This window comes from Rhipicephalus sanguineus, chromosome 2, assembly GCF_013339695.2.
Source record: "Rhipicephalus sanguineus isolate Rsan-2018 chromosome 2, BIME_Rsan_1.4, whole genome shotgun sequence".
In the NCBI taxonomy this organism is placed as follows: Eukaryota; Metazoa; Arthropoda; class Arachnida; order Ixodida; family Ixodidae; genus Rhipicephalus; species Rhipicephalus sanguineus.
In genome coordinates, this window is record NC_051177.1 from 43,368,646 (window position 1) to 43,393,866 (window position 25,221).

General features: G+C 47.0%; 1 protein-coding gene across 1 annotated transcript in view; it reads right to left on the reverse strand.

Moving 5' to 3' along the window:
- Positions 1-1,081: 1,081 nt before the first annotated feature.
- Positions 1,082-25,221, reverse strand: part of LOC119381158 (PDZ domain-containing protein 8) — a 43,027-nt gene continuing 18,887 nt past the window's right edge. The window contains exons 7-22 of the mRNA XM_037649120.2: positions 24,018-24,222; positions 23,432-23,541; positions 22,379-22,465; positions 21,705-21,787; positions 21,552-21,633; positions 20,614-20,716; positions 14,191-14,294; positions 13,053-13,190; positions 12,717-12,823; positions 11,611-11,769; positions 10,678-10,777; positions 8,353-8,447; positions 7,513-7,570; positions 3,856-3,948; positions 2,820-3,041; positions 1,082-1,288 (exon numbers count right to left, since the gene is read on the reverse strand). Coding sequence (XP_037505048.2) covers positions 1,082-1,288; positions 2,820-3,041; positions 3,856-3,948; positions 7,513-7,570; positions 8,353-8,447; positions 10,678-10,777; positions 11,611-11,769; positions 12,717-12,823; positions 13,053-13,190; positions 14,191-14,294; positions 20,614-20,716; positions 21,552-21,633; positions 21,705-21,787; positions 22,379-22,465; positions 23,432-23,541; positions 24,018-24,222 — 1,953 coding nt within the window. The remainder of the gene's footprint in view (positions 1,289-2,819; positions 3,042-3,855; positions 3,949-7,512; positions 7,571-8,352; positions 8,448-10,677; positions 10,778-11,610; positions 11,770-12,716; positions 12,824-13,052; positions 13,191-14,190; positions 14,295-20,613; positions 20,717-21,551; positions 21,634-21,704; positions 21,788-22,378; positions 22,466-23,431; positions 23,542-24,017; positions 24,223-25,221) is intronic.

Sequence of the window (25,221 nt, forward strand, 5' to 3'; positions counted from 1 at the left end):
CCTGTTAATTTCGGAGTGCCGCGCGCCCGCGCAACCTAAACGAAAGTATACGTTTCCAGAGTCGTTTATCTCGTTTCTGAAAGTACGCCAGTGTTCTGTGGTGTGAAATGCTTTGTCTAACTAAAGAGTGGAAGAGGGTGGGAGGGGAGGGGACAATATGCACTGTGTCGAAATGAAAGCAGAGCCACAGTTGTAAGTCACGTGCCGAGCGAGTGTCTCACTGCAGCGATTGTGAAATGTGGTCGAGCCACGAATCTGGAAGCATCGCTGCCTTTTCCCAAAGGCGCTCGGCGGTGGACGACTTTTTATAGCGTGTGCACGCAGGGCAGCTATCTGTGCATACTTGAGAGCTGGCTTGTTTAGTAACGGAGAGTCCATTATGTTTGAGTTGCTAAGCAAACTGACAAGTGTCTATAGAGGCCTTTTAACAGTTATTTTATTTATGGCAGTCGTCATTCGATGATTTAAGCAGACCGGTAATGATTGTCGTTGCTATGAAATGGTTATGTAATAGAAGATAACAAAGATAGAGTATGTAATATATCAGAAATTCAATACATGCAGATGTTTATAAGTAACTGCCCACACCCACCCCTACCTTAAGAGAAACAACCTTTTACAGATCGAAACACCCTTATTTGCGTGAAAGGGTTTACAGTGTAGATCATCATGTATATATTTAACCTCAATATACCGAAGAGTGTTCAACGGCTGTCACAAAAGAAAAACCTAAGTATCAAGTGACAACTGTATATCTTGGGCGGCATAGGCCGAGTGGTTAATTGAATTACGTGCAGTTTGTTTTTGCGAGCGCGCCCAACTCGGCAACCTGATGTAGTGTGATGCTAAAATCTGATGCAACACTCATATTCTTGCTTAGACATCATGCCGTGCCGTGCACGACTGCTCCAGGGAAAAAAAAAAAGTGCTCGTTTTTGAAGGCTCAACGGAAAACGCTCGCCTGTACGCTGTATCACGCGGTCGTCTTATCAAGAGCATGCATGAACACTCGCCCAGAAAGCACACTCATCGAATTTCACGCATGACAATGACGATAAGGTTATTCGTCAAAAAAAATTGATCAAGCCTTCTTCGTATCGTGTTCTTCGTAGATGTGCTTCAGTCCCGAAGCGTAGTAAAGTAGCAGCAGGTTGATGTTCTTGAGACGCTCTTCGGCGGCGGCAATCTGCGCCGCCGATCCCGCATCGTCCGGGTGCGCCTTGGCTCGAGCCTGTGCCTTCTCTCGCTCCTCTTTCTCCTTTTCGTACTCGGCTTTCACACGGTGATACTGCACGGAAATAAGCTGATAAGGAAGCTTTAGCGGCGAGACCTCCAGCCCGACTCCAAGTGCCAATCAATTATGCGCACTGCACATTTAGATTCACCATACTTCAAAATTCCAGCGTGGAGGGACAAGGGCCAAGACGAGAAATGTATAGTCAGGACGAGCGCCTCGTCCAGGATGTTACCATGCCAACTCACCCAAGTTTCCATTTCTTTGAAACAGTTTCACCATTTCATTTGTTTTTCGTAATCTTTAGAATCATGAAACGACTTGTACTGTGGCGGAACGAATTAAGATTTTCCGGTTCTACATCAACGTGGTGTGGCGGCTTAGTGGCTATGACGCCGCGCTGTTAAGCGCGAGGGCAGGGGTTCGATTCCCGATTACGGGAATCGAAACCGTGCCCTCGTGCTTTCCACGTCTAGATCCCAGTCCAGAACGAGATCCGGATCAAGACTCCGACCAAGCAACAGCACGGTGCGCGCGCACTCCAGACTGACGTCATGAGCCGAAGTGCCGGTGACACCGCCTTCGGAGAACATTGCTGAGTGTATGAGCAGGACTATTTCTGTAGTTGCGGAGGCGATCGGATGCCGCGCTTCGGTTGTCTGGGCGGGGCCTCTCCAGATTTTTCAAGTTGTATCCGACTATAGGTATAGAGTAGAGAACCCCAGTAGAACAAGATTATTCGGAAGTGCTACACCACGGTTTTCTTCGTACGTCGTTTTCCTCATATAAAACCCAGAATAGTTTCACCGCAAGGGCGGAGCAATGGATGCGATAGCAACAAATTAATATGTTATGCGAAGTAAGGCTCACTCCTTTAGAAAACGTGGCTGCTTCAGCGAGCGAAGTGACTTTCGTGCTGTCTATGGCTTCACCGCAAACTTTGTGATGATAGCACAACACGTACCAAAGTATATGAGTTCTATATATGCAGATCTGTAAAAATACGCCCACGCGACCGCGGCGGTTCCTAGATTCGACGCCTGTCGGGCAGTTGGAGCGTGGACAAGTTCGGCTGATATGTGTGCTAAGTGTTTCATTCTCTCGAATGTTCTTGCATAACACTCTAGATCATAGATGAGCTGTGCTGAACGCACAGTCTGAGATCATCTGTATAACGCATCTTGTATAACGCAGATTCGTCCGGGCTCTAACTGCCCGAGGGCGTTATAGTTCAGTTTTGCGAACAAAACAGAAGATACAAAGGTTGCTAAAACTAAGGAAACACGCTGTTTTACAGAAGTAAACATTACGCAAATTAGACGATGGGGCGCCAAAGCCAACTTAAGGTTATGAGGCACACCGTAATGGGGGACTCGTGACTAACTTTTTGACCACTTGGAGTTTATTAACGTGCATCCAAATCTGAGTACAAGGGTGTCCCTTGCATTTCGCCTCGATAGAAATGTGGCCACCGTGGTCGGGAACCCGTCCTCTCGTGCCTAGCAGCGCAATGCCCTTGCCGTTGAGCTCTACCATGGTGGTCTCCACAAGGAACTTAGCCCTTCAAACAATTGCGAGTACGTACCACCTGGCGCACTCGCCCGGTGCGCTGGTCGGGCGGCAGGTCTTCGTGTATGTGCTTGGCCTCTTCGACGGCGACGGCGTACATGCGCAGGCCGTACTGCTTCGATTCGAGGTACTTGAGCGCGCGGTTGAGGCCGCTCGCCGTGTCCGACATCTCGAGCTTGCGGAAGAACTCGCGATCCGGCTCGGTAAGAGGCGCGTGAGGGGCCTTCGGTTGGCCACCCTGTTGTAACGTGTTAGTGCACACATTAAGAAAGAAAGAGGAGTCCGATGGCAATATTTTTGGGAGTCCTGGCTTACCATGCTTATGGCTTTCTTTAATAATTGTTGCGTTTTGCGTCCTATTACTACAGTACTTTTAAGGGACGCCACAGTGGAGGGCTCCGGAAATTTCACCCACCTGGCGTTCTTCAACGTTCACCTAAATCTAAGGACGCGGGCCTCAAACGTATCGCCCCCATTGAAATGCGGCTGCCGTAGCCGTAGTTCGATCTCGCGGCATTCGGGTCAGCAGTTCATTAGCATAATAGACCACCGCGGTGACTCTCTTTCAAGAGACAGGTGAAATATCTTCGAAGATCATTACACTCTCGTCGGAGAGTCGTGTTACCCAAAAAAAGAGGTAACGCGTCTCCTTAAATATAGTCATTCACGTGCTAAGTCAGTACTCACCGAAACGAGGTAAGACATGCTCTTTTCTTTTGCGACTGTATAAGCCGTGCTGGAAACACTTAGACTGCTGACAGGTCAGCTTGACAGACAAGATATGCGGGCGCGTAAAGCTTCTCATAGGGATCATAGCCACTGAAGACGCTCTTAAATTATGCACTTATTTGTCATGGGGGCTACTCCTTTTCAACAAATTATGTGGCTGTGAAATGTTTGTATTTGGCAACTGTACTCACTGTCTCCATGGCATTCGGCAACCGCAGCTTGTCTGGTAATATAGATGGGTTCAGAAATAAACTGTCCTAATTTTTCTATTCCCTCAATTCTGCACTCCAAAAAAGGAGCAACAAAAATAAATAGAAGCTCACCTCATTTGTGGCTCCGTGAAACATCCTTGACGCCATGGACATCTTAGATTTCGGGCTCATGATGCTTTCAGCCTTGGCACCTTTTCGTGCCGCCTTGAAGGAGACGAGAAGCGTGTTGTGTTAAAAAAAACACGAACGAAAGAAATTAAAGTAATAATGAACCCGTAACCTCTCAAGCCAGAGAGACGGGATATATTGCAGTTCAGAAGCGATGAAAGATTCTTGAACAGGCAGCGACTGCCTTAAAAAAGTTGCTGCTTTGAAGAAGACAAGACCGCTTGTCGAAGCGTTGGCTCTAGCGACACCCCCTCTTAAAATAATCTTTCATCGCTTCAGTCCTCCATGTTCGATTGAACTACCGCTTTATTTGGACTGCGGTTCAGAAGGCTCTCAAGTGTTACAGCTCGTCATTGTAGCTTCCAGCTTCTTGACGTCTTTATAAAAACAAACAGGAAAAAGTAGAGCAGCCTGCACTGACTCGCGCAATGGTTGGTCACAGCAGAGCTGGGGGGCCGTGGCTTGAATAGGCTTTTACCCTCTCACCTGTCTCTTTCCCACACTTTGGTATATTACACTATACATGGCTATGCTTGCTTTCTTACCTTTTTTAACACGAAAGTGTTTTATACCGGGGTCCACCAAGACTAAATTGATGTATTTCCGTTACGGATATGACGTTAATCAAATAGACGCTAACGGATGAGAAAAAAAAACTTAAGAAAAAATTGCCCCACCGGCAATCGAACCTACGACTTCTTGGCCCCCGATTATAAGCGCCCGGCGCTGTGCCGACTAAGCTACCGAAGCAGTTAGACGACAGTGCACAAACGCGCCTCATATCTCTCATACATTCTCTCTCCCACGGGCTCTATGTTGACGGGCCGGGGCGGCGCCGCCGTCTGTGAGCGGTGAAGTACAGTAATGCGGCATGACACTAGCGCCGATAGAGAATGATTTGGCGATGACGCCGTTAAAGCATGGCCTCCGAGACTGCGCACCGGTGCGGAATCTCGGAGGCCATGGTTAAAGTGTCTCGATACCAGCGAAAAACACTAGCCGCGCTAGCATCGGGGATCGCCCTAGACGCAGTTGCGTTCTTTGCTTTCGCTTCGTGTTAGCGTGTGACTGCTCGTTGTTGGAGTAGTGCAGCTTCCACATGCACCAACGGTGTTTCGCCGCCGACTGCTTCGAGTCTGATAGCACCGACTTATTAATGAAACTGCCGCAGTAAGCGCCGCAGAAAGGCAATGATGCCGACGGGCGACTGTCGTGCCTTGGTGGAGCGAGACAGAGGCCAGCGGGACGTGGAACGCCTGCGCGCGTTCGCGGCTCAAGCTACGAACGTCTGTCTCCCGTGTTGAAGCTCAGTGTGGTAGTGTATGCATGAGCACAAGCGTAGGTTGCCCTATTATCGGGAGAGCACACTGTGCCGTTTCCCTCTTTAATTGACGATGCTTTGAAGAAGTGCATATAGAGTACCGGTGTTTATGATATGTTTGTTGCTGTCATCTTTGCGCGGGATTGACGATACGCTTCGTCCACGTATATGTTAAAAACTTCAGCTACCACAACGGTTGAATCATGATCATGTGGCGTTAGTCGTCGCAATTGAGATGTGCCACTAGGCTCCAACGTGGGTGCATCCACGTCAGACGGTGCTATATCTGTCAAACACCAATTCACAGTGTGCAAGCTGTCATGCATCACCACGCAATAAGCACTACTCTGTGAAGACACTTCACTTTAGTGCTCCGATTCCTGTGATGGAGGGATTAGTAATGTTTTTTAGTCTGTGTCCTTTTATCTCTTTCTCTTTGTCTGTTAGTCCCTGTCGTTCTATCTTTTTGTGTCTTTCTTCCCTTTCATTCTCTCTAGTTTTCTTTTCAATGCCTTTCTCTCTCCCTCTCTGTAGTCGCTCTCTGGCCATCTATCTTTTTCAGTTGTTCTTCGCTTTCTCTAAACTTGAAATTCGGCGAGATGGTGCATAGCTGATGGGAAACTGTGCGCAAAAACCAGACAATTCACAAGGCGAGATAGACAGGACGGGCGCCCGTCCTGTCTATCTCGTCTTGTGAATTGTCTGGTTGTTGCGCACAAAGGTTCCCGTTCTCTCTATCTATTTATCTTTTTCTTTCTACCTATGACACATGCAAACCTCGACCATAACAGCTCTGCTGTAAAACTCCTAAGGCGCTTATGTGCCACAGAAATTGGGCAAATCCCACTACTCGCTACACTGGTCTACTAAAAAATTGGGGGACGAAGCTTCGCCTTTAAGAGTTGAACGCGATAGCGATATCCGGCCGTATCGTCATCGTGCTGTGTTTCGCTTGTCATTATGGTCAGTCGCCCGGTCTCACACACACACTCGACATACCTATAGTAAAGGTAAACGTTTCCGCCCTCTTTAACAGCACGTTTATGACAACAGTGTACCCACTACGTGTGTGTAAGAGAATGCGCGCACTAATGTGTATGCCCTTTGTAATGGGTGGCATGCTTTAAACCAGCACCAATTACGCGCGTGATACTTTTTCGAAGTTTCGATGCACCCACTACGTGTTCGTAAGAAAATATGCGCAGTCATCTGTGTGCCTTTTGTAATGGGTGGCCGGCTTTAAACCACCAACTCGTTATGCAGTTCACATGGTTTGACACCCGATGGCAATATACGCTGTACCCCGTTTCACTGCGATATTACATCTCCTACTGTGACACCTGTACACAGGGTGCGTATGTTTGTGAAGCGTTAAAGTTAATTTCCATGCAGTTCCGAGCAATGGAGTGGCTCTGTAGTAGAACACCTGCTTGCCACGCTGACGGCCTGGGTTCGATTCTCACTCGAACCTAAGATTTTTTTATTATTTATTTTATACAAGGTGACGATTTTTCACTCACAACCAACGACAACGACGCCGACACCGGAATTTCTGCGAAACGAGCTCTTTAACGCTATCGCGCTAAAGTTAACACCGATTAGGGATCGCACGTTAGAGCTACTCTTGTTCACCATCCCTACCGAGTGCTCGCGTGGTGGATGATCGCGTGCTGGTTCATGATGATCATTTTTTATCTACAACATACGGCAAACCTCGGCCATAACAGCTCTGCTGAAAAAAAAACAAGGACACGATGCAGGGAAACATTAAAAGAAGGCGCTAGATGTGTTATGTATCATGTGGCTTAACGAAGGCCCGGCTTGATGTAATGTAACCTATCACTGAAAAACAAAAAAAAAAGTTTTCCCCTTGGTCTCTGCTTGATTGTAGGAGTACGCGCACGCGCACAAGATGGACGCGCGGACTCGCGCGCGCCTCCACGAAATGACTCACATTGAGGAAAAGCATGCTAAACTACAGAGCGCAAATTAGGTACGGAACATAGAACATACACACAGCGCAGGACAAGCGCTAATTTGCGCTCTACATCTATCATTTATGAATAAACTTGCCCAGCAACGAATTCTCTTATGGACGAATGCAGCCGAGAAACAGCACAACTTCGATAAGACTTACTTCATCTTTCTCTAGAGAGGAATAAAAAAAAACAGAACAACAAAAATATTTGTATTAGAACTGTAGAATTGAGGACGTAATTCAAGCGTTATTCTGTATTCTCTGAAAAGTGACAAAATGGTGAACCTGCTTAGAGTTGTACCAAAGAAGGCGACAGATTCTCACCGGTCTCAACGGCGTCCTCATCCGGCCAGATTTTCCTGAAAAAGGAGAAAAGAAAACATGCTCAGACTTGAGCAGTATTGTACCAGCTTTGCTGTAAGGACACTTAGACGTTGAGTGGCAGATTTGTTTATTCTTGATATGCAGCGTTTTTTTAGACTGTTCAAATTTTTTATAAAAATGCTGTGGCTGTTGGGCCTCTGTTGTCTTCGCATACGAACTTACACCGAGACGGAAGAACTTTGGCCGCACCTAAAGTTACGCTGAAGTGAGCAATTAACAAAATGTCATTAACTTTTGAATTATGAACTTGAGGACAGTTGTTTATATTGAAAGTTGTAGGACGTGACAATTTATCGCATATCCATTTTTGAGATCTCAAAGAACACACGCAGTTTGAGATATTATTCATCATAATTGAGGCCTCCAATCCAGGCGATACCGAAACTAAGCGCTCCGGACGCGCAGGAATTGCGCCATCCGGGTTACGTGAGAACGGAAAACTCACGTGACGAACTTTGGAATAAGGCGCGTCGCAGCAGAATTTCGTCAGAAAAACGCCAAGTCGTCCTAAATACCCTATTGGGCCGTTTATTCTTTGTGTTTAATGTGCATTGCTTATGCAACACAGAATGTTCGCGAAAGCGGCCTGGGAATGCGCATATCGTGTTCGGCATAATTTGGCTGTTGTCTGTAATCAGGTCATATCTGTGTTTTACAATAATGTCAATGGGGAAATCGAAGTTGAAGATATTCTGCATGGCAATTAAAAGTGTTGAATTGTCACGTGGTGCTGTCGCATTGCTACATATATACGCACTGCTTGCACAACGTTTTCTGCTGCGCCAGGGGGCGGCACTTGGTGTGCACGATCATGTTGCACTCTTTGCACCGGCATCCGTAACCCAGCCAGATCTGAAACGAAGTGAAAATACAAAAGAGATTTCTAAGCACTGAGCCACACTCAAATTCTGGCAACTATGAAGAAATGCGTTGTGCACACGATGGCGTTTATCAAAGTTGCGTTCTCCCATTCCGATGCGTAACTTGTACGCTGCTTTTAACTATTTTTTAACAAGCGAAGCAGTTCTAGCTCGGCGTAAAATGTCATAACCCAGAACTATCATCATCATGAACCGGCACGCGTACTCTTTGTCCTCTTCGTGCTCGTACAATGTTGCGCGTTAAAGACGTAGAGAAGAGTGTTTCTCTGTGCTCTTGTCTACGTCTTTAACGCGCTACAATATACGAGTAATGGCAAACCAACAAGCCCGAGTAGATACCCTTCCTCTTCTTCATCTTCTGATTCGCTACCAGAACACGAGCGCCGATTTGTCCGTCGTATAGCAAGAAGGTGAGAGAAAGAGAGAAAGAAAAGGATGGAACGAAAGAGAGAAAATCTTGGCGAAAAAAAATTCCTAACGAGGCGGCGGGATTCCAACCCGCGTACCCCCGACCCGAAGGCGAGCGTCTTAACTGCTCGGCTATCCAGGCACGCTGACAGAACATAGTGTAGCCTTGTATAGAATCGTATACCAAGGGGGGTATGAAAGAGAAGTGAGGGTGGGGAGGAGGGAAAGGAGGAGAGAGAGAGAGCAAAGCATAGCTTATGAATATTGCGAAATAGAAAGAAATGCATAAAGAAAAAGAAAGACAGAAAGAGAGAGAATGAAAGAGATATAGAAAGAGAAAGAAAGCTAGAAAGAGAAAGAAATGGAAAAACACACACACACAAAAAGAAAGAAATAGAAATACAGAAAAAAGAAAGAAAAAACAGAAGGGAGAAAAAGAAAGAGGGAGAAAAAATCCACGCATCTCCACGAAGTGAATCATGACGAGCGAGCGAAGCTCTGGGTATCGTATGGCTGAGTAACCGCACGTTACCCGAGCGTTGCCCCATATAATGTAAATTGAGTGACATAAAGTGACAAAGAGTCGACGACAAAGCTAGGTCCTAAAGTCCATCATGTCTACGTTGAAGTCGCCGACTAGTATAAAGGGTTTTTGCTTGTAGGTGTTCTATCTTGTTCTGTCACAATTATGAGTGATATTAGTCTATTGTTAAACCTGATGTCTCGATTTTACACGGTGCCGTGCGCGCGGATGCCATTCGGACAAGCCTCGGCCTTAAAAAAAGAAAAAAAAAACTAAAGAGAGACAGAGAAGGCCGCCCAGCTCTGTTGAGAAATATAAAGAAATAGAGAAATAGGTTGCCGAGCAAGCGGCGACGCGCCCGTGCATTGCTGTGCCAACCTTTGCGCGACTTAGTGTGAACTTCCCGCATTTTTCTTTTTTTGAAACGTTGAATGCTTATTCAGGCGTACTGAATGTTTCGGATGATAAGGATAGAACATTCTGACTTATATGAACACTATTTCACTGATACATTGCTTAACAGTGAGCTAAGGGTGATAATAATATGAAAAAAAAAAAAGAGAGACCGCGCAAACGGACGGGATGAAGAAGGGTAAAACAACGCAAACGCTGTCTCTCAACTGGTGGTTCATGCATCATGGTATCATGTACATTTAAATAATCTGTATATTTTAATAAAAGTCGAGAGACAGCGCCTGCGTTGTGTTACCCTTCTTCGTCCCGTACGTTTGTGCGCTGTTTCTTCCCATAATGTATCACCAACTCACCCAACTTTTAGTCTGGCTTCTCATAATAATATCTGGGGTATTACGTGCCAAAACTGCGATATGATTACGAGGAACGCCGTAGCGGTGGGCGCCGGAGATTTCGACCATACCATACGTTCTTCAACGTGTACCGACAGCGCACAGTGCATGAACTTCTGGCATTTTACCTCCATCGAAATGTGGCCGCCGCAACCGGGGTCGAACCCGCGACCTCCGGGTGAGCCGCAGCTGAGGAAGACTGACACCCATTTTGCAATGAGAAATCAACAGTATGAGTGTTTCTGAGGTGTTATGTTACCGCATGTATAACATCCACGGCCCTCGCTATAAAGCATAATGCTACTGCAAATCATGATAACGTTGATTCTACCTTCATACCTTATGCAAAATGACTATAGTATTGAAACACATCTTACCCTTGCAGTATACAGTGACAGATAAAAAAAAGACAGAAAGAACGCTTAATATTCATCACGGGTATCTTTTAAGCGCGCTGTCCTTACCCGGTTGTCACAATACTTGCATACAATGATCTTCTTCAGAGTGACGTCCTCGAAATGATGGGCCAAGTTTTTCGTTGCTTGAGTTTTCATAGAGGATGACCTAGGCAGAACGTAGAAGGTCACATTAAGGAAGCTCTTTATGAACATTTGGTACAAGTTTTGTTTGGAGGCCAACTATTTCTTTACTAAGCTCTACGCTAAACGCTCAGTTCCTTTTATTAGACAATAGCGCGGCTTACAGGAAAAAGAAAAGGTTGTGATTTCGGAGAGCATGTTAAGTTATACTGTGCGCAAAACGAAGAAAGTCTTATTTGTAGTCTCAAATTACGAAAAAAAAAAAGTTTTGAAGCTAATTACTCGGGTGAAAAGCTGATCGTTGTGGTTTGTAATTAAAAAATAACTGAAGCGAACACATGTGCTAAAGGTTTTGGATTCCAGAAATTTGTGACAGACGAGAATACGTTTGAATGACCGACTTATGTCGCACGTTCTGGAAGTTTAGAATCGTTGCCACGGATCCGCTCTATGCTAGGGATACGGCTATGCGCTTTCGCCGAAAGAAAGTGTGATTCCGGGTAGGTTCACCGAGAAAACGTGTCGAAAAGTATTAGAAGTGAAAGCCACCAGAAAAATTGGCGTAAGGCGAGTTCCTGCTCATGAAAGGAACTCAGATATGAGTAATTAGGCTTTCAGAGGCCCCCAGTCATGGGAGGCGCCTGTAGCAATTATCACCACTTAATTATGTTTAGATTAGTTACTACTGTATTAAGTTAGCCTACTGGATGCTTCATACACACACTTGGTTCACTTATCCCTGCCTATTCTCGAAGATGCTCGAAAATCCTGAAGACAGTGATTTTGCCTACAGCATTGGGAAGCAGGAATGCAAAGACGCCAAAATACCATTATGCCCAAGAGTACGCGCAGGCTTACCAGCTAGATTCAAGTCCCATAAGGTCGTGCATTTCTTCCACGTCCTGCTGGGGACCGCCCTTGAATTTGTATTCTCCTTTGAAGACAAAGTGAAGCGTAATGTCACCGTAACACAGCCGTGGGTCAAAACCGTTGAGCGTGGAGTACTTGACGAGATCCCTGTTGAGAATATTTGTTGAGAAACATCAACAACAACATAAACAATCCGAACCAACTAGCCAGCCTACAAACGTTAAAAAACAAGAACAAAAATCACACCATCTCCCGCTAAAGGGGACCATGAGGCGATGCGAAGCAGCGTTTCGGATGTAGAGCCCGCGTTTCAGAGGGGGAGTGGAGAGGGGAGGGGAGAGAGGCAAATCGGAGAGGGGAAGTGGACAGGGGGAAAGGGCAGTGAGGAAGTGGAGAGGGGGAGAAGGAAAGGGGGAGGGGTGGGGGAGGGGGTATGGGAAGTGGAGAGGGGAGGTGAGTTGAGAGGGAGAGGTGTGTGGAGAGGGCTTGCGCTTGCGCAGTAAGGGTGGTCACGCCGCACACCACCACCACCACCGGATTGAACTCCGCTATAAGATGCTTCACATCTAAAACAACAACAAAAAAACGCACGAAAGAGAAGACCGATTCACGAAGTCTATTGGAATGACGAACTATAGGCTACAAGCGCTACTGAGTCAAACAATATACGTGTACAACAGGCTCGAAAGAGTACAACAGAAAGACGCCTCAACTGTGAAGGTCTCCGCTGAAGAAGGTTAACAGAAAAGTCAAATATATGGTACAACGTTCGGTGATGTCGCTTTGAAAAGAAGCTGTAAGGCACCCAGTTCTTCACGCAGTTCGAAAGAGTCTTTTACCAAATGTTCATAAGTCATTGCTCATGTTCGTCCTTTTCTAAGCAAGTGAGAAACGCTTGATTTGGGCGAGTTGATTCATGTTAAATATGGTAGGTAGAAAGCAACAAGCATATGAATGGAAACAGAACAGCGCGCTTGCCTATCTGTTTTCCTACCTATACTTGCTGCGCTGTACCTAGGATATTCAGCAAGTGAACTGTATTTCTAGCAGTTACGCGATAAGAAGCCAGTCTTCTGACGCATGTGCTCGCTTACTTGGGCAGTTGCTGGAATTCGGGACAGAGCAACTTGATCACCGGCCCGAAGAATCCCTGCGTAGTCTTCTGACATTCGTCCAGAACGTACGTGAGTGGGATGCTATTCTGAAAAAAAATGTAAGCGCAGGCGCCTGCCAGACATTGCCTGGATAACAAAGATTGTACGCAAAGCGGATTTCCCCCTCAAGAGGTGGCCAGCACGTCTGACCAAATATGCGCTGCATTCGCAAGTTCACAAGAAACATGCCAGCTGTCGAGGTCCACTCACAGACAGTGACATTAACTGAATATTATTAATACTAATGACGAAGACAGTAGCTAAGAATATGCTTACATAAGCCAGCATGGTGTCAGAGGGTCTATTCTTCATGCCATGTAGGCTGATAATCTGGCCCTTGCTGAAGATGCCGATGTTGATGTACTTCAAGTTGTTCTTTATATCGAACGTGAACTTGTCCAGGAAGACAGGGTCCTTGAATAGAAGATGAAGCTATCAATTCTAGGTTAAGATCTTTGAACGAACATGATATTCTTCAGCATTCGTAAACAGAATTCTAACATAGAGCTACAGAAATTTACGCGCACGTGATATGAAAACGTGCTGTTTTCATGATATAAGACTGGACGTGAAATTACGGACACAACAGAGAAGTATTTGTATTGTCTTGTCTTCTCTCTTGCGTCCACGTTCGCAAGCCCAGTCTTAACATGCATACCTAGCAACTAACTCAGCTCTCTGTTATTCAGCGCTGACTTCATGTTCCAGTGAAGAATGCAGCAACATCATTTTTCTGTGTTGACAAAACTAGACCTCACCTAATAACGGTGTCACACGAGCACTTTTGATCGCAATCAGGGCCGATACGGATCAGACTTCTTGATCGCGATCAACAAGTTTGTCGCTGCTACATGGTGCAGCCTAACTCGGATCGACAGTTGCGTAGCCAGAAATTTTTTTCGGGGGGGGGGGGGGGTTCAACCATACATTATGTATGTTCGTGCGTGCGTTTGTATGTGCGCGTGTATATATACGCAAGCAAAACTGAAAAATTGAACCCTCCCTCCGGCTACGCCCCTGCGGATCGAGTTTGGCGCAGACGTCAGCCAAATCACGATCACGAAGGTTGATCGATCTCGATGCGCAAATAGGATCGCGATCGTCTTGATCGCGATGGAGCCTGATCGCGATTAAATGTGACCGTGTAGCAGCATCTGATCCGGATCGAGCCCAACCCGAATCGCCCCTGATCGCGATAAAAAGTTCCTGTGTGACACCTGTATAAGACGGCGGCTGATCGTCGTTCTAAAGAAAGAAAGAAGTCATGAAAGCGCCCTGCTATTCGTTTATGTTTGTGCAGTCATCGTCAATTGTTCCTGCCTGACATTTTCTGTCGTATTTTGCGAAATTTATAACGATTGCATTGGGTAAAAAAAACACTTTTGCAGGTTTGAGCATCTGCAGCGGTACTCACTCTTGTGGACAGGACGAACTGAGTACGCTCGAGGGGCTGGTTCTTAGATTTCGCGCGGGCCTGAATTTCCTCGCTGTCTCCGATTTTCTTGACCTTTTGAGTACCTGCGACAGTGGGATTGCCCGAAATTAGACTCGCAGCAGTGGACAGAATTATGTCACTAAGATGGGAACCAGTACTTTTAAGTATTAGTGGTTCAGTGACTCTCGTGGTATCCATAACGCTTTACAAAATTGTGCAATGTTTCCCAACGCTAGGAATAAAAGAATTAAGGGACGCGTTTTCTTAGCGCTGGGAAACATCGAATATACGCACGAACAAGCTCAAAGCTCAGCCTTAGCGCTTTACAAGAAGTATTGGACACGAGGGATAACGACAAATCTCGGAGATCTAACTGTTCAGCGCTCCGAGTGCCCCGTTTCTCCGGTTATCCTTTGACTATTGGCTAATGTGGTGTCGTTCACCCAATACGCAGTACAATATTATAGCTCAAGTTTCTCTTCGTGAAACTTCCCGCCAGTGTTGGCGCTGCTGCCTAACGGTATGGGGCATACTTACACAAATAGAAATAAAACTGCAGCACATCCAACGCGACCATACGTAACTTCCGCCCCGCCACGGTAGTCTAGTGGTTATGGCACTCGACTACTGACCCGAAGGTTGCGGGATCGAATCCCGGCCGCGGCGACTGCATTTTTGATGGAGGCGAAAATATCTGAGGCCCGTGAACTTAGATTTAGGTGCACGTTAAAGAACCCCAGGTGGTCGAAATTTCCGGAGCCCTCCACTACGGCGTCTCTCATAATCATATCGTAGTTTTGGGACGTTAAACCCCAGATATTATTACTATTATTATCATACGTAGCTTCTATTATGCCACTTCTTATCAGCCAAACCACTTTTGTACGCACATTCGGTCTGTACTAAACTTACTTCCGGTATACACTTCCTGTTGTAGCCTAGCTATAAGGAAGGCCTCTGAAAACATTTTGAAACAGCGCAACAGACGAAACACACAGAAGAAGACTGAACAACACGGGCGCTGACTGACAACTGAGTGCTTTATCCAAACAGAAAAATAAATGGAAGAAGAACAGAACATGCGCGCACAACCTATGCACATGACAAAAAGATTACAGGCTTGCAGTATAATTAAGTATTATTCAAGTAAATTAACTCACACTCGAGCAACGCAATGAATGGGGTGCTAACACACGTGTCGCCATTTTTTGAAATAACGAATGCTTCAGCTAACGCCCTTATGCTGGAATCATTGTGCCCATAAACGGTGGTCGTGCGGCAGAGTTCCGGGGAGCAACCACAATCACCTGCGTGGACACCGTAGCTCTTTAAAGGGTACGCCGTATTCCCACTTGCCTGCCCACTGTGCCGCTTATGGTTGCTCCCCGGAGCTCTGCCGCAGGACCACCGTTTATGGGCACAATGATTCCCGCATAAGGGTGTTAGCTGAAGCATTCGTTATTTCAAAAAATGGCGACACGTGTGTTAGCACCCCGTTCATTGCGTTGCTCGAATGTGAGTTTTAGGAGATTGCTCCTTTTGCGGGGGGCTTGTCTCTCGTCCCTCCTGCCGTGTACGCTAGTTCTCATTGCTCCCGCTTGAGGCGCAGCCGTGCTCTCCGTTGTAGTGTGCCTCGATGTGTGCTCCCCCCTTAGGGTGTTGCCATTCTTTGAAGGGGCTGATGCCGCCACGACGCCATTTTTTGCCCCGCGTCTCGTGCCTCTCAGCGCAGCTGCCGTAGAGGGGTGAGACGCCGGTAAGAAGCCGTGGGCTAAAATATGGCAGCCGCGCCGCAGTAGACGCCGCAGATGTCCTCACCCTGGACAAAACGCGCAACAAAACGCGCATCAAGGCACCCTACTCCGTTGATTCAAGGGCGCGTGCTCCGCTCTCGGCAAACGCGCCTTTGAATAGTGCACTTGAACGCGTGCTCCGCTCTCGGCAGAGCACGCGCCGAGGGTCGCGCATTAGATAGCGCTCGCTCTTAGAGCGCTTCCTTTCTCTTTCGCCGGACATCACTCAGTGCACTTCGCTAGCGCTACTCATCATGAACTCCGAAGAAGCCAAGGCAGCAGCGCGGAGGGCTCGCATTGCAGCAGCAACATCGCGGGCTCGCCGCCAAGATTTTGCGGTGAGAGCTCGCGAGGCCGAAGAGAGACGCCAGCGCCGACAGCAAGCACAAGCCACTACCGGCACCGAGGCGGCGGCAGCAGCTAGGGCTCGCGATGCCAAAGCTAAACGGCCTCGTCGACAAGCGGACCCGGAGGTGGCACGGGCCCTCGAGGCCGCAGCGAAGCGGCCACAAAGACAAGCGGACCCCGAGCTGAGAGCCCGCGACGCAGAAGCAGCGCCGAAGCGTCGACAAGCGGACCTCGAATCGGCACGGGCGCTAGATGCAGCGGCCAAGCGCCTGAAGCGGTCGCTGCCTGAGGTTGGTGGCGCCGATGCTTGCTTTAAGCGCGATTCCCTAATCGCAGTTTTGGCAACAGCTGCAAGGTATGCGACGGCTTGTGGTTTGACAACAACCTCACCACAATCTCGACCATTCTGAAGCTCTTGAACAAAATGTATATACTGCATCAATATGTAAATTTGTGTATATAGTGCATCGATATGTAAATTACAAACATTGTGTATATAATGTGTATATGCAGTCACACCACAACAACTCTCGTGTCACTTCTTTATATGATGGTTATTGAGAAGATGTACAGATGATTCAGGGTTTATCGGTTTTAACCTCTGGAGCAAGCTCCATCATCATTCACTTCGTGGATATGCTGTGATTTTTTACTTTGATATGATTATGCTGCAAGCCTGAATGTCAACTTATTGTCATGTGCATAGCTTGCGAGCGCATGTTCTGTTCTTTCTTCCATTTATTTTTCTGTTTGAATGAAGCATTCAGTTGCCAATCAGCGCTCGTGTTGTTCAGTCTTCTGTGTGTTTCGTCTGGTGCGATGTTTTGAACTGAAGCCAGAGCAACTAGCTCAACTCTCCCTTTCTCTGAGACCAGTTCGGTCAGAAATGATCGTCGACACCGGTGACGTCATACTCCTATGTGGAAAGAGGGTGGAAGATAAGCCCAGGAAGACAAGTCGCGTCTTGGAATTCTGAACATAATGATAATTGTGATGGTGTTACATCCCAGAACCACGATATGATTATGAGATAAGCCGTAGTGGGGGGCTCCGGAAATTTCGACCAACCGGGGTTCTTTAGCGTGCGCCTGAATCCTAAGCATACGGGCCTATATTGCCTCCATCGAAATGCGGGCCTGAGCATTGGGCGAAAAAGAAAAAAAAATGCGAACCAGCTCCGCTGTTCGTAGACTCCGACAGGGCGCGTTGTATCTGCTGCAATTTTTATTATTGACATGTTTTGTCACCTTTGTTTTCTGGTGGTCTTTTGACATTCGAGCACGCCACATGTACACTATGATTATGAGACACCCACCGTCAAACATCAGGACGACGTTGTATTTAAGATTCTTTAAACAATTTAGAAAAAAAATACAGCAGAACTGTGTTTGATCCCGCTATTCGAACTAGAACTCCCCATCGCCACAACCTCAACTTAAAATTTGCTCCTAAAGGAAGGCTAGAGTGAAACCCTAAATCAATTTAGGGTCATAAACTATTCTCTTGTCACTAATCTTATCTGGCAATCTTAACTATATTATCAGAAGAGAAAGAAAAGAACAACGTAGTTAAAATGAAGGCAAATGTTTGGCTTTTTGCATTTCGCGCTTTTTAAAACCCCGCCGCTGGTCCGTTGGCGCGATGACACATATTTCAAAACATTCTTTCGCATTTTGGCCAGGTTGCCTTTGTGAGAGTTCTCGAAACATGTCATGTTAAGCCTTCCGCCCACTTAAGGCGCCATGTAATTCATTTTTAGAGACTAATAATTACGTGGGCCCGCGCAGACGCATTCAGAATTTATGACGTCACTGCGAGCTGGTGTGGGAACGTCAAGGCGGCGTCGCCACCAGTATTTTCATTTCGCGTGTTGTCTGGCTTAGCGAGCGCGTTCTCGTGGCAAGATCGGTGATTTTGTTATTGCGGAAGGGAAACTTACCGATTACAGGTGAAATCGTTTTTTTTAAAGGGCGCCTAAACAACCTCAGAAAAAAACGCCAGGCCTGCGCAGAAAGCACAGCACAGTCGCAGCGAAAGCTGGAAGAGCGGAATTTCTAGAGTACACTACCAACGTGCCCACTACGCCACAAATCATAATTTTTGTGAAGTTGGGAAGCACCCACTACGCCATTATTCGTCATTCTGCGGAGAAGCGAGCTACCACCTGCAAGGCAGTATGGTATTATGGCTGAGCCCTCTGTAATGGGTTGGAAGCTTTAAAGAACCCACTAGTTACGTAATTCGCATTGTGCGGCGCCCGATTGTTATTTCACTCTCCCACCACGCTATATAACATGCGTTAACGTGAGGAAGCGAGAGAGAGAGAGATGGAAATAACTTTACTGAGACCCTGAGGAAATGAATCATGGGGGCCTTATGGGCTTCACTGGCAACTAATAAAAGTGCACTTCCGAGGAACCCACTACGTTATAAATCGTCATGATATTTGTTAAGTAGGGAAGCAGCCACTATGCACTTTTTCGTAATTATGCGGAGACCCGTGGTACCCGCTAGACACCTGTAAGCCATTATGTGTACTTTGTTGATGCTGTGGCTGATGACAATGAAGAATTATGGCAGAACCCTTTGTAATGGGCTGGAAACATTCAACAACCCACTCGTTGCGCAATTCGCGTTGTGTGACGCCTGGTTATTTTACTCTTCTACCACGCTACATATGTTAATGAGGTTCCTTCCTGACGTGAAGCCTGTATAGGGTCTTTTTGCTAAGCAGTCTCAATCCCCGGCATGGCTCTGAGGTAGAGTACTGGGCTCCAACGCAGAGGGCCCATGTTCGAGTCCCATTCCATCCTGAAAATTTTTCTTATTTCGTTTTTTTTTTAGCACGAAAGTGTTTTATGCCAGGGTCCACCACGGCTCCACTGACGCATTTCCGTCACGGATATGACGTTGTAAAATATAAAGGCTAACATGGCAAAGAAAAAACTAATAAAAAGTTCCGTCACCGGGAGTCGAACTTACGACCTCTCGATCGCCAGCGCGCAGCGCGAAACGACTCCGCCACAGACGGCATGTTCTCCGCTATGCTAACGGCGAGCTATTTATGCACACCATTTGCCGGTGACGGTACTGAGAGATCGGCGGTACAGCGTGTTTTCGTTATCACTAGCGAGATAGCGCGAAGGGCTCGAAGAGCGTAGAGTGCCTCGAAGCGCGCGGGCATCAAGGCACCCTAGAAGAGCGCGCTTTAAAAGTCGTCCCCCACGCGGATTAGCGCGCGCCTCGACAGGGCGTGGTCGCTCGTGCGGGCGATCATCTCGTGATCTCGGTGGTTTGTACGTCTTGCGCTCTGCCTGCAAGTTTCCGTTGAGAGCACAAAGGTCACCTCGCTCACTGCAGCGGCCGCTTTTGCGAAAGGAGTGCGCAGCATGCTCACGCAGAAATAAGTTACAGCTGTGACAGTTCGCGCTCATCCTGTGTATGTTCGTTCCGCGCGTCCTTTCTGCTTGAGCAGCGCATTGCAAGCTTCGAGCGGCTTGCCGTTCTTCGCGTAACATTACAATTTGATGCTGTAGCATTCATTCCTTCGCGCTTGGGGCGAAAGAATGCGCAACAAACGCCCAACTACGTCTTTGAAGACACGTTTCACTTTTGTGTTATACCGATTCCTATGACAGAGGGATCAGCCATGTTTTTCTTATTTTGCGCGATGGTGGTTACGGACACCGGCGGGGGCGGTGGCGGCGGACAACTACGGCGCCAAAAACGGCCCTCGTTGTGATCTCATAACAGCTTTCGCTGTAAAATACGAAGAACGAGCGCGCCATATTCTTCCCTGGCGTTTCCCGTCTTTTCGGTGCTATTCGTGACGCCAGCAGTCTGTTCACATGACGCCAGAGGAAATACCATCTCGATTGGTCCCTATACGAGCAGTATCATTTGTTAATTGTCTCCTACCCTGCCTTTCCGTGTAGTCGCACACCTTTTCTGCCTTGTTTCGCATGACTATCGTGCGCGATCAACTGATTTCACTTCGGTGTGTGCGTTTCGGACCGCGCAAGTGGAGGTAGCAGTGTGTCGCCCAAAAAGCGCGATATCCTAATGGTCTCAACGCTTATTGGTGAAACTGTCCACATGTATAAACGAATAAGTAGCGATGAGGAGATAGCGCTTGTAGGAAGGGTAGTGAAGGGGAAAACGAAACCACTCTCTCTTGTTTGAACTCGGAGTGGTTTAGAGCCCCCTCTAGTGTCCCTTTCAAGAAGCCAGTTAGCCTAAGTAAATAGAGAAGCGAGCGTACCAAGCAGGCTTGCCAGTGTCGTCTTTGTGGTCACGATGGTGTTTTTTGTCTTGGTGTCCTCTATCGCGGATGTTCCATGAGCTGTCGCCGACTGTTCACCAGGCTAAATAAAAAAAATAAGGAAAAGTTCTTTTTTTTGTATTACTCTGGCGTCAGAAAAAGAGCGCGGCGTTTTTCTCGCACATGCGAGCGCGCACACAAAATTAGGCGGAGTTAGTCAAGAAAACAAAATACGAGCATGACCATTCACACCGCGCCTATTGGGTTTTGCCTTATCTGGACCCCCATGCTTCTGAAGTTTTCGCTCCTTTGTGTTCCTAATCTTTCGCTAATAATAATGGCTCCTAGACTTGAATCTCCACTCTATGGCCCCCGAGGCATCACTTGGTACGTACCCGAGCACATACTTCGGCCGTATATATATATGTGAGACTGGGTGTGTACAACTGAGATATGCGTCCATTCTTGGTCAAACCCAGACAATGGACGCGTGCCTTTTTGAGAGAAAGGTTTAAATATGTGCCCGCATGCACCGCATTTTTCGGTTCACATACACTACTCGTCAACATTATTCCCTCGTCAAGCGTCCTACTCTACCTTGGACGGTTCCGACGCAGAGCTAACATAAACGCGTCGAGGCTTTGCTTGTGTCATCCGCGTGAACATTGTGTTAATGCTATCTGTCATGACCGGCCGCGCATGCCTAAGAACAACATTGAAATAGCTGTCGCACAAACAAACACTTAGGCAGACTATTATACATTGGCTATCAGTCGTGGTGCGCGTTCCATTACTCATGGTTACAACGCCAGCGAATTATATTTCACTTTCTTTTCGTAGCGCTTACTTGCGCACGGTCGACTGGCCCTATTTGACTGCCAGTCCATGAGAGCAGAGCGAAAAATAAACTGCCCTTTGAAATTGATTTGGGAACATACCTTATGGGCTTGGCCTTTCTGTTCCTGTGCGGCTTGCTTGTGCCACTTGAATTCAGACTTCCTCTCTACTTTCATCGTGATTCTGCATGTGAACAGTTAATGTAATTTTATCATTAAAAGTTGCACGTATGCCTGTAGTACTTTTTCCCTTACTTTTCACCGTGCTTGGCCAAGAGCTTGTAGGCTTGCTTAATTTCCGTGACGTCAGTGCCTTTGATTGACACCACGATGTCTCCCTGAAAGACAGACGAAAAAGGATTCTTCAGAATACCTTCTCGCCGTTGTAAAATGGTCTGGGCTAGGTTAAGCAAAATTCACAGGGTCCCTATGCATTCACCTAAGGCGACCCGAAGGCGAAAGCCATCTTTTTCTTCTCAGTCGATGTATTGATCCTGCCCGGCCACCCACCGAAAGCTCTCCAAACCTAACGTGGTTTTGCACTGCCTCCGCGATCGGTTCACCCTTGGCCAGCGAAGACGTCATCATGTGACGTCACGTGATGTGACGACGTAGTGACGTCATGACGTCACGAATTGCAGTGATGTGTGATGTCATCACGGATGAGTTTTTGCATCACTTGTGTTGACGCCGCCGACGCGGGATGCCAGTCAATTTTCGCGTTTGGTGAGGCATCTGAGGCTTTCGCCTTAACTGCTTAAGTCAAAGATTATAGGCCATAAAAGAACGGTGCTTCAAGGGCAAGAGGTTGGAAGATTTGCTATAAAAGCGGTTGGGCAAGTTACGAGAAGCAGATTAAAAAACCTGTCTTTTCAACAACTAGAACATCAACAGCAGCCAAGCTGAGATAAGCGTCTACCGCACGTTACCTCAATAAGCCCGCCGGCTGCGAAGGGTGAGTTCGGCGCTATGGTGTCCACGACGACACACTCTCGAAACCTTCCTTCGATTAATTTCTGTAAGGGAATGAACAAAAGATGTGCTCATTTACGTGCAATCTTTCAATATTGTACGTGCACTTCGTAATATTTACTCGTTCACTTTAATAATCTAAAACATTTATGGGACGTAAGCTATGTAAAGTAAACAAAGTTTTTGGGCCAGCATTAAAAACGCATTCAGTGATGTAATGTAGGACAAAAATATCATATGAAGATGTAATCAAGACTAAACAAACATTAGAACATTAGTTGAGAAGGAAGTATGAAGCTTGTGCTAAACCTTCCGCACTTACCCGTACAATAGGAGCACGAGCTGATTTTGGCTACTGTTGACTTGGCTTTGGCAAACGTTGTCTGCTAAAGGCTATTTTCCTCTGGCAACAATGTACTAGTATAAGGCGTGTGTACAGCCGCCCATTTTTTAACCTGAACGCGCGAGCATCGACCGCCAAGTTGATAAGCGCCGTACAACGGAGCGCAGTGGCGAAATGAACGAGAATACGCGCAAGCGCTATATACAGTCGTGGGCAACTGCCGTCGGCTAGGCTTTTCCGCAGACGGCAGCTGTCCAAGACTGCTTATTGCGCGCATGCGCGTATTCTCGTTCATTTCGCCGCTGCACTCCGTTGTACGGCGCTTATCAACTTGGCGGTCGATGCTCGCGCGTTCAGGTTTAAAAAATGGGCCACTGTACTACTGTGCCTCTGCTTCAGTCCACTGAACGCTTCACCGTACGCTACTACTGGGTTAAGCCTAGTGAAATTTGCCGCAATTTTGATGAGCTGAGGAATCTCGTATTTCATTTCAGGCAAGAAGGTGTGACGTAGGAATTAAGGAATAATTTCTACGTAAGCAAGGGCTGTTCGGTTGACTTGAGTTTCACAAACGTGCTGGCAACTTGACTCCTGCTGAACACACCAGCATCTGCTTACCAGGGATCTTAGCGAATTCTCGTGGACATTGCTGTTTCCCGGTGCTTACCTCCTTGAGTTCGACTCCGGTGGCCTGACCCCTCTCCTTGTTTATTTCCAGTTCGATGGGAATCCAGGATGTGCCGACAATGTTGTCCACGTTGATCCACTGCGAGTCCTCTGTTCGAGAAAAATTTTCAAGGACAGGGACTTAGCGCAATGACGTAAAAATTAACCGAGTGCGAAACGCTGAAAAACACACATTTTCTGTTCCCTATTGAGAAATATTACTGCTTTAAGAAAAAAAAATGAGAGAAATCGCAGTGTGACAAAAGAGTGAAACGTCAATTATTAGAGGCGCACTAATAAGAAAAATTATTGGAACTGTTTTAGTGGCTTCCTATTCTCTGATTTGTAGATTTACAAACCAAAAAAGCACTTTTGCCATGCGAGAATTGTTCGTTAAATAGAAAAATTTTTTTGAATAACACACGATAAGCCCGTCGTCAGGCTGTGTGCACTACACGTGGCGCATGTACTAGTATATATTTGATCGAATGCCATTGCTCGATTTCTTTTTCAAGAAAAAGCGAGAGACCCGAAAATGCTGTTTGCTAGAATCGTCGTGGAATAATGACAAAAACGTGGTTTCTCACCGATGGAGACCATGCAGTAGAGTTGGAAGGATCCCTCGCAGAGCACGAGCCTCGAACATTCGACCACCGTGATCTCGAGCTTGCCGCTCTGGCTGATCTTCTCCTGAAGCGGTGCCGCGATGCGCAAGTCCGGCAGCAGGACGAACGGCTTGATGCGTATCTTGTAGCTGGGAATCGTGTGCTTGATGCGCAGCGTCCGCTTGATCTGTAATAACCCGTATTTGTTCGAAAAGAAGTAAAGGTAGCGCTTTTACTTGAACGTGAGAAGGGGAGCATCGCATCGCATTTCTAGAGCGTTGCATCCATGTATATTATTATTATACTCTGTAGCAGGGCGAATCACATCAGTGGGTAGATCACAGCAGAGGGTAGATCAAGACGGGCAAGTCGACACACGCCGTGCGTGTAAACGTTGGCGTGCCACATCGAGTGAGAGAGAGCGAGAGGAAAGAATTGAATTACAACTAAATTATTAGGTTGATACTGAATGAAGACGGGGTTGGTCAAAGGCTAGCCGACATTATAACTTAACCAATAGCCAATATTGGCCAACAATAAGAATTGTTGGTGTTTTATGTCCCAAAACCACGGTGTGACTATAAGAGACGCCGTAGTGGAAGGCTCCGGAAGTTTTTATCTCCTGTGGTTCTTTAATAATATCTGGGGTTTAACGTCCCAAAACCACGATATGATTATGAGAGACGCCGTAGTGGAGGGCTCCGGAAATTTCGACCACCTGGGGTTCTTTAACGTGCACCTAAATCTAAGTACACTGGCCTCAAACATTTTCGCCTCCATCGAAAATGCAGCCGCCGCGGCCGGGATTCGATCCCGCGACCTTCGGGTCAGCAGTCGAGCACCATAACCACAGACCACCGTGGCGGGGTTCCTGTGGTTCTTTAACGTGCACCTAAATCTAGGCACACGGGCCTTTAGCATTTCGCCTCCATCGAAATGCGGCCGCCGCGACCGCGTTTCGATCCCGCGACTTGTGGGTCATCAGTCAAGTTCCATGGCCACTAAACCACCGCGGCAGGCGATATATTATACATTGGCCCCTGCTAACCAGTGCTGCTAGTATACAAGTAAATATGATAAACGAAGTAACCTGACTTAGTGGGATGACCGGAATGAATTGCCTTCAGGATCGGTCCATATTTTTTTCTGTCAGAAACCGGACGTCGTGCAGTATTACACGTGCGAT